The sequence below is a fragment of the Nannobrachium achirus genome (genome assembly GCF_963921795.1).
Source record: "Nannobrachium achirus genome assembly, chromosome: 4".
NCBI classification, from domain to species: domain Eukaryota; kingdom Metazoa; phylum Chordata; class Actinopteri; order Myctophiformes; family Myctophidae; genus Nannobrachium; species Nannobrachium achirus.
Genome location: NC_137813.1, coordinates 70,460,678 through 70,473,119, shown reverse-complemented (window position 1 = coordinate 70,473,119; position 12,442 = coordinate 70,460,678). Strand labels below are relative to the sequence as shown.

The following is a 12,442-nucleotide window of genomic DNA, read 5'->3' as shown; positions in this document are numbered from 1 at the left end:
CTCAGTGTGCACTGGCCACTGGGCTCTGGGTGATGGAATCCCTGGTGGTGATGTGACTGCAACAGAGGGCCTCTCTTCATCTCTCTCTGCCATCAGCAGGTCTCTGTCCAGACTGTCTTTGTCCTAGCGCTGCCATCGGCTGGTCTCTCTCTCTCTTCTGTTCCTGAGTCTATGTGAATAGAGGAAGAATGCTGTTTTATCTAATGTGTTTGTTTGTTTGTTTGTTTGTTTGTTTGTTGGTAGGGAAAATATCACTTCACACAAAAGAGAATTGTGATATTGAAGATAGTGAACAGACACTGGACCTCATTATTCAACATTACATAGTGGTTACCGACTGTCCAGGATTGTAGGTGCTGGCCATGCAGCCAACTGGGTATTTTTTAGTTATCCTAGTAATAAAAACGGGATGGTTAAGTTTATTCCGCAGCTGTAAAACAACAGTTTGAATCTGTAGACAGTCTAGAGTTCTCATAAACCCTACCTCACCCGAACTCGACCCGACATTTAGGGTAGGGTAGGGGTAGGCCCTAAAATGTATGCTAATTAGTCGGGCTGGGTAGGGCTCGGGATCAATGAAAAAAGAAAATATATATTTTTATTATTCTTTTATTACTATTACTCTGTGATAGAGTAATGAGAACCCGACCATACCCGAACCCGACCGGACATTTAGGTTAGGGTAGGGCCTAAAATGTATGCTAACTAGTAGGGCCGGGTAGGGCCTCGGGTAGGGTTACCAACCGTCCCGTAAAATACGGGATCGTCCCTTTTTTGGAAACTAAAAGACGTGTCCCGTATTGAACTGATACGGGACACTCTTTGTCCCGTATTTTAAGGTTGGGGGATAAATATGAATGACGGGATGATTTAATTGAGAAATGACAGCGATTCTGCCTGTCAGTGCGCTTCCACTTCCACTCTGCTCTCCTCTCAGACGACAAGTGCTGCATCCCATTGCTGTGTGAGGCACTGCGCTGTCTGTAGGCAGCTCATTGGCTTATTAACGCAGTGTTGCTAAGACACAGTCTCCGCCCCCTACACCAATCCCTTCCCATGGGCTGTAGGTTCAGTCCACAAGTTGCCTGCGAGAGACGATACGAGTGCGTGCGAGCGAGCATACGACAGTGCTCGGCTCAGAACATTGTTTAATGTCTTAAAAAAAACGTGTGACAGAAGATTGTGTACAAACAGATTAGACATGAATGCATGATAGGTGATAGCCCTAAACAACAAGGTGAAAAAGCAGGCAAGCAAGCAGAAAATAAGCCATGGGATGGTATTCCTAGGCTGGGAACACTACAGTAGTCTTGTCTGCCAACTAAAGCGGCCCCAGACAGGCTGGTATGTGAAATAACATAAGCATGCGTTGATTTTGTTTTTAAAACCTAATGGTTATTACTGTATGCCAATATGATTAAACTAGTGTTGGGTAACCAGAGAGTGGGTACTGGGTACTAGCCTGATTTCAAGACTCTACGCTGGAGCTTAAGAGTCTGAGCCTGTCTGCATACTATTTGATTGAAAAGGGGAGGGGATTTCAAATTTGAAATTCCCAATCACAAGCGATCTGGTGGGAGGGGTTGTGTTTGACTTTTGCACACAAAACAATCCCTCCTTCCCCTCCCCTCAATGACATGCACCCAACAGGTCACTGTCTTTGATGTTTCACTGATTAGAGAGAATCACTAACGAGCTATTCGACACTTATATGGCTCAATCAATGACTGCCCTTTTGAAGTTCAAAGGGAGCAATTAAGAACTCTGGTGAGCCACGCAGCCACCCCTCCCTCCACAGTTTCTGTTGATTTTCACCCCACCCCCCCTCTCTCTTGCTTTGAATTCATTGGTCGGTTTCGCTCGGTTTGAGGGGTTTTCGTTAGCAAGAGCCACGTCATATGACACATCCAGACCAAGAGATGCAGTTCACTCAGAGAGTGGGCGGGTCTATTGGCTGGAGCCAGGCTAACTGGGTACATAATGTTTTGGAAAATTGAGAGAAATACAATATAGGACTACTACATGATTTTAAGGTAATATGTTTGGTGGCCCAAAGACACCCAAATTAATATTGTGAAAGGAAAAATATGATTTAATATACTGTAGGAAAATACCAGTTTTAGCCAAATTTATAACCGAAAATACCAGATTTTTCGGCGGAGCCTTCGGCGCCGCATGTTTCATTAGGTGTCCCGTATTTGAAACTCTGGGAGTTGGCAACCCTAGCCTCGGGCCTGCCCAGTTACTGGCAGTTAGGGCCCAGCACTGGCAGTTAGGGCCCAGTTAGGGCCAGGCCTTAATTTTCAGGCCCATTGAGAACTCTAAGTCTGCTAAAAGTCCCTCCCGACCTCCCTCCCTCCCTCCCCTCGCCTCGCCTCGCCTCGCCTCGCCTCGCCTCCCCTCCCCTCCCCTCCCCTCCCCTCCCAGCCATGCAAAAAAAAGAAAAAAAAAAGAAGAAGAAAAAAAAAAAAAACTTTTATAAGGCATATTATAATAGCCTACCTCATATGCCAGATAGGCGTACCGGATAGACCGGATAAAGCCTCGTGCTCGAGGTGAGTGTTGCACAACACAAACAGGATGGGAGGATATTCACTTGCATGGGATTGGGATCACATGACAAAGTGAAAGAGAAAGTAAAGTAGGCTACTTGACGGAGCCACGGAGCAACAGCAGCAATCGTAGGCTAAGGCTACATATGTTCACTATGAAAACATCAGTGAGGATTTATTTAAACATTGTCCTTGTGTGGACCAGCTACATCCCATATGTGACGCTGACGGGTAAGTTATAGGACTACAAGATTTAATGTTTATAAGAATTAAAGAGAAGTTGATGCATGATACTATGATTAGATACTTAGGCCTACAGCTATATCCTGTGCCTCCAATTTTTTTAGCTTTTTGAGGATTTCACCTTTTTGCGTGTAAACCCCCTATGGTAAACCCATGTGCAGACATAGCTCTGGTCCATCGCGTCACCTCCCGCATCGCACCGGGAGCGATGCGGGAGGTGACGCGATGGACCAGACACACACACGCGCGCGCCCGCACACACACACACACACACACACACACACACACACACACACACACACACACACACACACACACACACACACACACACACACACACACACAGCTTATTAGGCCATATTTTTTCCCAACGCTCACCATAGCTCTTTTCGGTACCTCTCCCCCCGCTTATACAAACCTCTCCCCGAGGTCCAGTGCTACGCTGACCAGTGCGACCAAAGTGAAGCGATTGAAGAAACAAAGAAATAGCTTCATAGTCCGGGAAAAAAAGGGTGATTTTTGGCTGAACGTGGATTCGCCTGTAAAAGTTTTTTTCTCAACTGATTCTTGTAGCTTGGGGTCACCTCTTAAGGATTCAAGAAGATGACCAGTGATATCCATTGAGCATTTTTTATTATTAACCCCTTAATGCCTGAAACATGGGCTTCCATTGACTTTCTATACAGGAGGAAAATACCCAGAAAAAGATAATTTTTCGGGGTATTTAAGGAGGATCTGAGGGGTCTAACTAGGGGTTTGTCATGATGCTGAATCCATTGCAGGCATTTGTTTTGCACAAAAAACATTCCGTGGGCTAGAAATAGCCTCAGAAAACAATACACGTATGGGTGAGTATTCATGTTAGTCGGAGGCCTTAGGGTTTTTTTTCTCGTGCTAATCAGTCTAAAAGTGCAACATTTTGCACAGATGTAGCTCAGGGCTTGCTCTAATGATTTAGCTAGGTCGGCGACCTTCGGGGTCACCACAACACCCACAAAACTCTGAAAAGTGATGACTCATCACTTTTCATCACTAAAGTCGATGGGAGCCCAACTTGATTTGGCCGCTGTGGCGACCCCGAATGTCGCAGACTCGGGCGTCCTAGCTAAATCATTAGAGCAAGCCCTGAGCTACATCTGTGCAAAATTTTGCACTTTTAGACTGATTAGCACGAGAAAAAAAAACCCTAAGGCCTCCGACTAACATGAATACTCACCCATACGTGTATTGTTTTCTGAGGCTATTTCTAGCCCACGGAATGTTTTTTGTGCAAAACAAATGCCTGCAATGGATTCAGCATCATGACAAACCCCTAGTTAGACCCCTAAGATCCTCCTTAAATACCCAGAAAAATTATCTTTTTCTGGGTATTTTCCTCCTGTATAGAAAGTCAATGGGAGCCCATGTTTCAGGCATTAAGGGGTTAATAATAAAAAATGCTCAATGGATATCACTGGTCATCCTCTTGAATCCTTAAGAGGTGACCCCAAGCTACAAGAATCAGTTGAGAAAAAAACTTTTACAGGCAAATCCACGTTCACCCCCATTTTTCCCGGACTATCAGGTTTGAACGCAGCATGAAAGACATCAGAGTTTTGGAACAGATAGGCCATTGTCATCATGAGTCATGACTCATGACTCATGATGACAATGGCCTATCTGTTCCAAAACTCTGATGTCATGATCATGAGACAAAAGACAGATAGGCCTATAGACAGTACAACAAATAATGTTTGATATATTTGAATTAGTGGTCTGATGACAAGGCAGTGGGCAGTGGCTAAATAGATCTTATGATCAGAGTAGAACATCCAATGATGCCCATCTGTTCTAACCTTCTTGAAGTACCTTACTGTTTGTGGTACAATATTATTGCCCAGTTATTTTGTGTGATGTCCATCACAAGCTGGCATGCATGACCCCTGACCCTGAGACTGTATGGGCACAGTAGGAATTATTGTAGAACTACTTGTATTGAAAATGTGGGAACAACTCATAGAGTTATTATCCCATTATTGTTCTCAGTTCCACCAACAGATGACACCAGTCAGATAACCTGTTTTAAAAGGGCTACACTTCCAACCTTGAATGAAAGGTTGAGAACCACTGGTCTACATGAATGTGAGGTTATTGTCTGTTCACAAAGTCATGTTTGTAATACCGGTACACAAGTAAGACACCCTAAGGGTGAGAAGCAACCGCCAGGCCATGCTGAAACAGAGCTTCTAAATACACACATTTAAGAAGCAGGAGTTAAACTACTAATCTGTCAACATACGAGCGTGTGTGCGCGTGCACGCACGCACACGCACGCACACACACACACACACACACACACACACACACACACACACACACACACACACACACACACACACACACACACACAGGTTTGCAATTGCTACTTTGTGGGGACATTACACATAGTCTACTATCTTTGTGGGGACATTACATTCATTTTGAACCCTAACCCTAAGGGTCGTTTCATACCGTTATAAGGACCCTAACTAATTTCGGTTCGGGAGTGCTCCCCGACCCGAAATTATTTAGGTTCGGGGGGAGTTCATCCATACTTTCTTAACGGCTATAGTGCCGAAGTCGCTTAAATATTGGAGGTCTGTGGCATGACAACGTTTGTGGCCGATGAATGAGCATTGCAGGGCGGATACATATAGTCTATTTGACTTGCCCTGGCGCTGCACGTTGAATGACTTGAAGTCCAGTGAGTAGCAGGCAGCTCCAGCAGGCAGCAGCACCAGTGACGGGGACATGGGGTCTCTTCCATAGGTCTCTTTCTCTCTCTCACTCACTCTCACAAACGTCGAAAACATTTAATCTACAAGCTCACATTATAGACGTGCCGTGGCCGCCTCTCTTGCTGCATGCATATCATCACGCAGTCACAACTCGTCGTGGACAACACGGAACATTAGCAAAGTTGTGTCTATGCTTTTCTTTTCTCTTTAAAACGGTCGGCGAGTAGCACTAGCAAGACATGCACCAAAGCTGTGTGTGTGTGTGTGTGTGTGCGCGTGTGTGTGTGTGTGTGTGTGTCGCGCGCGCGCCTCCCAGTCCACCACTCGTATGTATCCGCTCTGCGATGCCCAACACACGGCCACACAAGCATTTGGAAGTCGGCGTGTCTCCCTCCCAAACGACCGCTGTTTCCTTGGATTTACAGCCGAGAATATGCACTTGAAGCCGGGCTGAATGAATTAGAAGACACCGCTGAGTACCGAAATTAAGTCGGGAGGTCACAACATTTCGTCAGCACCGTAGAGCCGAATTTAGTCGGTTGACGCCCCCCCGAACCGGGAGATGCGAACCATATTTGGGTTTGCCTACTGCCGAACCGAACTTTGTTAGGCTCCTTATAACGGTATGGATCGACCCTAACCCTTAACCTAACCCCTAAACACCTTGTGGGGACCTATTAATAAGCCCCCACAAGGTTTTTTCCTCTGATTGTACTATCTTTGTGGGGACATGAGGTCCCCACAAAGTAGTAATTCCCTGTCCGTCCACACACACACACACACACAACCACACACACACACACACACACACACACACACACACACACACACACACACACACACACACACACACACACACACATCGGTTGCCCCTGACAAATACTGAGACTGAATAAATACTGACAACAATACAAATGAAACTATTTTTTTAATTAACTAAACTGAAACTAGAATACTCACTTGTGAATATAACTAGGCTAAAACTAAACTGAATGGACAACAAAACTAATGAAAAATATGAAACTATAATAAAGTGACTAAATTATTATCCATTCAGTTTGCTATTAGGACCAGTACAGTATCTATGTGGCATGTTGAATGAGATGATGTGAAATGTTGATGTATTTTATTTTTCTATTGCGCTATATATTAAAAGTAAGAAAACAGCTGAAAGTGTGGTGAGCTTGTAGATCTTAGGCTATCTTCAGCAAATACATTTGTTGTTGAGGGAAAAATCTGCTGTAATGTCAGCCATGTTATCCTGGGGGATCCAGTCAACGAAGTATAGCCTGTTTAAATGGTTAAACCATTTTGTTTTGTTTTAAGGAGATCCTCAGGTGATGGGGTCCTGCAGTGAACCTGTGCTGGCCAAAGCAGGGGATGATGTGATTCTTCCTTGGCACATTAAGCCAGCTTTTGATCCATCCAAGAAGACAGTGCAGTGGTCCAGACCCGACCTGAATCCGCAATACGTACACGTCCTCGCAGATGGACGTGAGGTTTTCTCCCACAGTAACCCGTTGTACAAACGGAGGACGTCTCTGTTTCATGAAGAACTGCCTCGTGGAAACATCTCACTGAAGCTGTTCAGAGTGCAGCTCTCAGACGAGGGGAAGTACAAGTGTTATGTTCCATTCCTGGACAGCAGCAGTGACATCCAGCTCCTTGTTGGTAAGAATTGGTGGTCGAAACATGACAGAAGAAATACCGGTAGCTAATTAAACATTTCTTTTTCTTTTTCTCAAATATGACTCATGAACCATTGAACTGCCACAGCTCAGTTATGAATTACACTTCAATTAATTGATTCATGCATATCAATAGATATGCCAGAGCAGGGCATGTATACATATCAATAAGACATTGTCTGAACATGTTAATGTATAGGTGTAAGCACCGTCCGTGTGACATCATTCAAATCGCGTCCCCCCAAATATTGAATCACCAATGCAACACTGCCCATCCCTAACTACTAGGCAGTTGACGGTTCCACGCGCCACACAAGGTGCCCTTTTTTTTTTCACTTGAGCAGCCCCTCCTCAAAGTGTCTGTGCACGCCCCTGATTACACATCTCTGGAAGGAATGAAGTTATGAAAGATGGATGGATTGATGGATTGATGGATGGATGGATGGATAATCAATCAATCAACCAATCAATCAATCAATCAATCATGTGTATTTGTTTTTGCAGGATTTGTGTCTCCACCAGTGATCTCCTTAATTAGAATAAAAGGCGGCCTCTTATCTTGGTCATGTGATTCTGGGTGCTGGTATCCACAACCTGAGGTGTCTTGGCTGGACAGTGATGGAAACGACATGACTGCTGAACCCTCAGTGACCAGACGTTCCGAGGGCTGTTTCACTGTCCAGAGAGATGTGACAGTGAGGGCAGGAGAGCGAGTGACCTGCAGAGTTCACCTACCACACATCAACCACACCAACACTGTTGAGACACTCAGTGTCATCCCAGGTAATGCACATTCCATAACTCTTTAAAACCTGAGGAGCCTGTGTAACAATTCTTTCATCATACTACAATAATATATAGCATTTTCCCAAATAGCTGTCATTAATTCAATAGTAAATGGGAAGGTTCAAGGTTGTACTTTATGTTACATCTTTTGTACAGGTACATAAGAGTAACACTTATATTTGTTTGGCTTCCTTCAGACAATGCAGTTGTAATAAAATAATAATAATAATTAAAAAAAAAAGATAGCAATGATAATAATGACATAGACAGATTTAGGGAAAAGAAAGAGAGTGCAAAAGGCAAAAGAGCAAAGAGAGAATAAATGTGCAATTCAAAATGTGCAATGAAATGTGCAATACAACCTCACAGTATCTATGTATGTATAGTAGGTGCAGCTCAAGCATAAGAGTGCAAGGAAGGGAGGGGGGGGCATAGCTATCTATGCCTGGTTGCCAGTTATGTTGTGAAAGCTGATCACAGATTCTTTCTTCATCAAGGATAAAACATGCAATGCATTTTCTCTTATTGTAGGCCGCAACATGGCTGCTAGATTCCATTATGGAATAGTCCATCACTGCCATCTACTGGTAGAAGGACATACTTTGTAATAGAAATTAGGCTAGTCACTTCCACTCCTCATGAATCTACCTATTATGCCAGCATTATGCCAGCGGAAGCCATTTTTTGTGTACTATGGGGCTGACACTGATACTCCTTTAGACCTCAGTCAGGTGTGTTTTCATCATAATTGAGGTAAACGTTTGAAATAACCATAATATTTATTTGAAGTCATATCGCCCAGCCCCACTAGCATGATTTTCTTTTCATAATTGTCAGACGGACAGAAAGACAGACACTGTAGATAGATAGTTTATTATTGTTATTATCATCATCATAATCTTTTATTTTATTTTATTTATTTTATTTTTTGCAGAGGCTTTGTCTCAGCCAGCGATCAGTCAACTTGGACAAACACATGATGGCGTATCTTTCTCATGTGATTCTGGATGCTGGTATCCTGAACCTGAGGTGTCTTGGCTGGACGGTGATGGAAACATCCTCCCTGCTGAACCTTCAGTGACTGTCAGACGTTCACACCACTGTTACATTGTCCAGAGGAATGTGACAGTGACCCGTGCAGGCCGCGTGACCTGCAGAGTTCACACACCACACCTTGCTGAGATGCAGATGGACATCTCAGGTAATGAATGTTACCACTTTACATCACTAATTGGAATGCTCCTAGATTTAGATTGCAATAGTTCAACCCGAAACAGTCAAGATTAAATTCACTTTCTGGACATTGATTTATGTTTTAATTAACCAATTCTTGTGCGTGTGCTTGCATCAACATTATTTGTGAAGAAAAAGAGCACCCCTACAATAATACAAAATGATAATAATACTAATCAGATATTACAAGAGACAGAGTCATACCAGTGTTTCCAAAAAGTAGACTGATATCTTCTAACACTGAGGCTACGGTTTGACAGTAGAATGCTGATTAGAGTACATCACATTTCTCAATAGGACTTGAACAATGTTGACTCCTATATTACAGAACAAATCACTTGCGTTGCACCACGTAGCATATATTATGCATACATTCATTATAAGCAACCTGAAGCTTAAGCTTGCCTTCCTGAACCTAACCCACAGGGTTATAAAGGGTTGAAGAGGTTGTCCATCTTGAACTGCATCACCTCACTTCACTAATCATTTTAAACCCATCGTTTCAGAGGATGCCATTCCGAAGGTGCATGGACAAGCTGGACTGATTGTTGGCCTAGTAGTGGCACTGGTGGTCAGCGTGCTCTTTATAGGCCTACCGGTATGTTGCTATTTGAAGCGAAAGAAGACTGGTGAGTTAAATAGCATGGAATATGGTGTAAATATCTAATTAAAGTGCCTTTTGATCAACTTCATATTAAAGAAAATAAAGGTTAAATCGCTCCTGTTACATACCGGTACAGTATGTACAGTAAGTGCATGAGCTACACTCAAGTATAGATGATGGTATAATCTGTATTGTATATGGCTAGAGAGTGATGATATGCTCTCTGTGCATTGAAAGGCAAAAGAATAAAGAGAAATCTGAAATTATATTTCATATTGTTTCAGGTTTCAGGTGTGTTTCCAACCAAGGTGAGAGACTTTAGACTTTATTATATTCATCACACATTTGTTTACACAGATAATGTAGATGTTGTGTTTGTGCGTGTTAATGTGTGTAATATACCTTCCTATACCTATATCATTCCCTCCTATAGATGGTAAAGAGACTCCGACAAAAATTTAGGGTAAGTACAACATCCATTATGTTCTTAGATGTATCAATAGAGTTCACTCTATGCATTTGTGTGCAGCAATGCACCTGTCATTTTGCTCTGGTTAAATAAAGGTAAAAAAAAAACAAAATAAAGTAAAAGTAAGTAAGAAATAAAACTTTACTTGTGTTTTGCTTTTAAATGCGTGAGACTTCAAAGAAATAAATAGCTGCTAATTTATTGAATTCTTAAATACTTTATTGGTTTAGTTTAAGCACATATTACTTTTGAAAACTGACAGTGTTTCTGATTTGAAACTTTTAAAGGAGACATTGCTGCGGGGCGAGGGCGGCGATCACAGGAACACGATAATCTCAGCCAGGGAGGTGAAAGTGGTGTGCATAATATTTGTTAGGAGCTGAGAAACCTGCATGGGAGTGCTGTAAGATATGGTATCATTTATGTATGGGTGGTGGTTTGGGGCAGAAAGGACAGAGGTATTGGAGCGGTATATACTTTGTGGTGGTATTATTGGATGATGTGCACATGGGTGTTCACTGATATGTAATGGGTATGGAATGTGATGGATGTGTAAGTGTAACGTGACTCTTTTTGAGCTTGTAGATCTACTGTTTTTGCCGTATGTTTGCCTACAGTATTATGGTGGTGACTTGTGATTTTTGCAAGTCGACTCGACTCAGTATAAAGTTTGATGACGTCATCACATTGATCGGGGGGTGAACGGGGAACAAACCCCGAAAATGACTTACCTCTGGACTTCATAGAATAGTCTAAAGTGATCCTTTCCCCCTTAATAAGGCTTTTGTTTTGATGTTGATATTATAGATTCCACTGCAACCAGCATCATTGAATAATTTTGCCCTTGACAATAAGCAATCCTACAGTTTGAATGCTGTTTGAATTCTGTACACATGCACACATGGAGCAAAAATAATGATTGAAAAAAATACAAAGCACTTTTTTGTTTAATTTCGACTTCGACTTTCCCTGGTGGGAGTCGACTTGTGTAATGAAGTCGACTTGTCGACTTTTTGGTTAATGCCCTACTATACTATACTATAGTATTGGCCAAATTGCTTGACATGTCCGTGTTCTATGACCTAATAAGGTCATACATTTATGTTACACTGTGGCTTTGTTTTCCCAAGCGAATAAGCTTTTACAAGTGACTTTGTTACTGGTCATAATACGGTATTATGCTCAGTCTAGTATTCTTCCTGTTTGTCAGGTCATAGTAACTGTCTTTTATCTGGGAATCTGTTTTGTACATTGGCCTGGAACTGATTTTTATTTCATTTATTTTGCTCTGTATATGACTTGGGCTGTTTTGAATTTGATGAGATCAGGGAAATTGCTGTTTTGTATGTATTTCCCAAAACTTCTACACAGTTGTTTCTACATTGATATTATGTGATGTTTCTACTTTGATATTGTGATGCTTTTACATTGATATTATTGGATGTTTTTACATTGATATTATGGGATGTTTCTATGTCTTTTTTTTATGTGACTAGTCAGAAAGATAGATGATATACATAGCCATGGGGTCTGTTATAAAATAATGTCCTTAATCAGCTGTCATGCAGTCTTTGCTTGGTCACTAGGTGCATGCCAAAGTTTAATTTGTATGTACTTATAAAGATGTCCTGTTCTAACATTTCTAACCTGAATAAAATCAAAACATTGTTGCTGTTGTTGTAGGTTGGTTGGTTGAAGTGAAGCAATACAGAAGTGAGTTGTAATCCCTTTTTTTCCCCCCTGAATAGTATTACTTGTTTCTTATACAGTAGCTTGGCATAGCAAGTTAGACTAGAAATGTAGTTTTGCTATACACAAGCAATATAAACACAGTTTCGTTGAGCAGTTTGTCAGATTAGCACAGACACGGACACCAGACAGACAGACAGACAGGTTTGGAAATGGAATCTCTCATCTATGTCTTGTTGGCTCTGGCAGATATTAAGATACATTACTAGATGAAATACTGTGGACAAAACAATTGCATATTTGTATTTACTGTAATAATAATAATGAATATTGCATTTTTATAGCGCTTTTCCAAGCGCTAAAATCGCTTTACAATGGTTCATTCATTCATACATACTGTACTTGCAAGAACAACATTATAT

General features: G+C 42.0%; 1 protein-coding gene across 4 annotated transcripts in view; it reads left to right on the top strand.

Moving 5' to 3' along the window:
- LOC308283223 (butyrophilin-like protein 2) overlaps nt 1–12,001 on the top strand; it is a 61,691-nt gene extending 49,690 nt beyond the window's left edge. The window contains exons 1-8 of one of the 4 annotated variants that reach the window (XM_080723605.1): nt 2,652–2,783; nt 6,878–7,222; nt 7,744–8,022; nt 8,960–9,226; nt 9,765–9,887; nt 10,147–10,170; nt 10,296–10,325; nt 10,619–12,001. In XM_080723605.1, coding sequence (XP_080579731.1) covers nt 2,699–2,783; nt 6,878–7,222; nt 7,744–8,022; nt 8,960–9,226; nt 9,765–9,887; nt 10,147–10,170; nt 10,296–10,324 — 1,152 coding nt within the window. In that variant the 5' untranslated portion in view covers nt 2,652–2,698 and the 3' untranslated portion in view covers nt 10,325; nt 10,619–12,001. Of the gene's footprint in view, nt 1–2,651; nt 2,784–6,877; nt 7,223–7,743; nt 8,023–8,959; nt 9,227–9,764; nt 9,888–10,146; nt 10,171–10,295; nt 10,326–10,618 lie in introns of those variants that run through there. The other 3 variants (XM_080723606.1, XM_080723608.1, XM_080723607.1) reach the window with 3 other exon arrangements.
- The last annotated feature ends 441 nt before the right edge of the window (nt 12,002–12,442 follow it).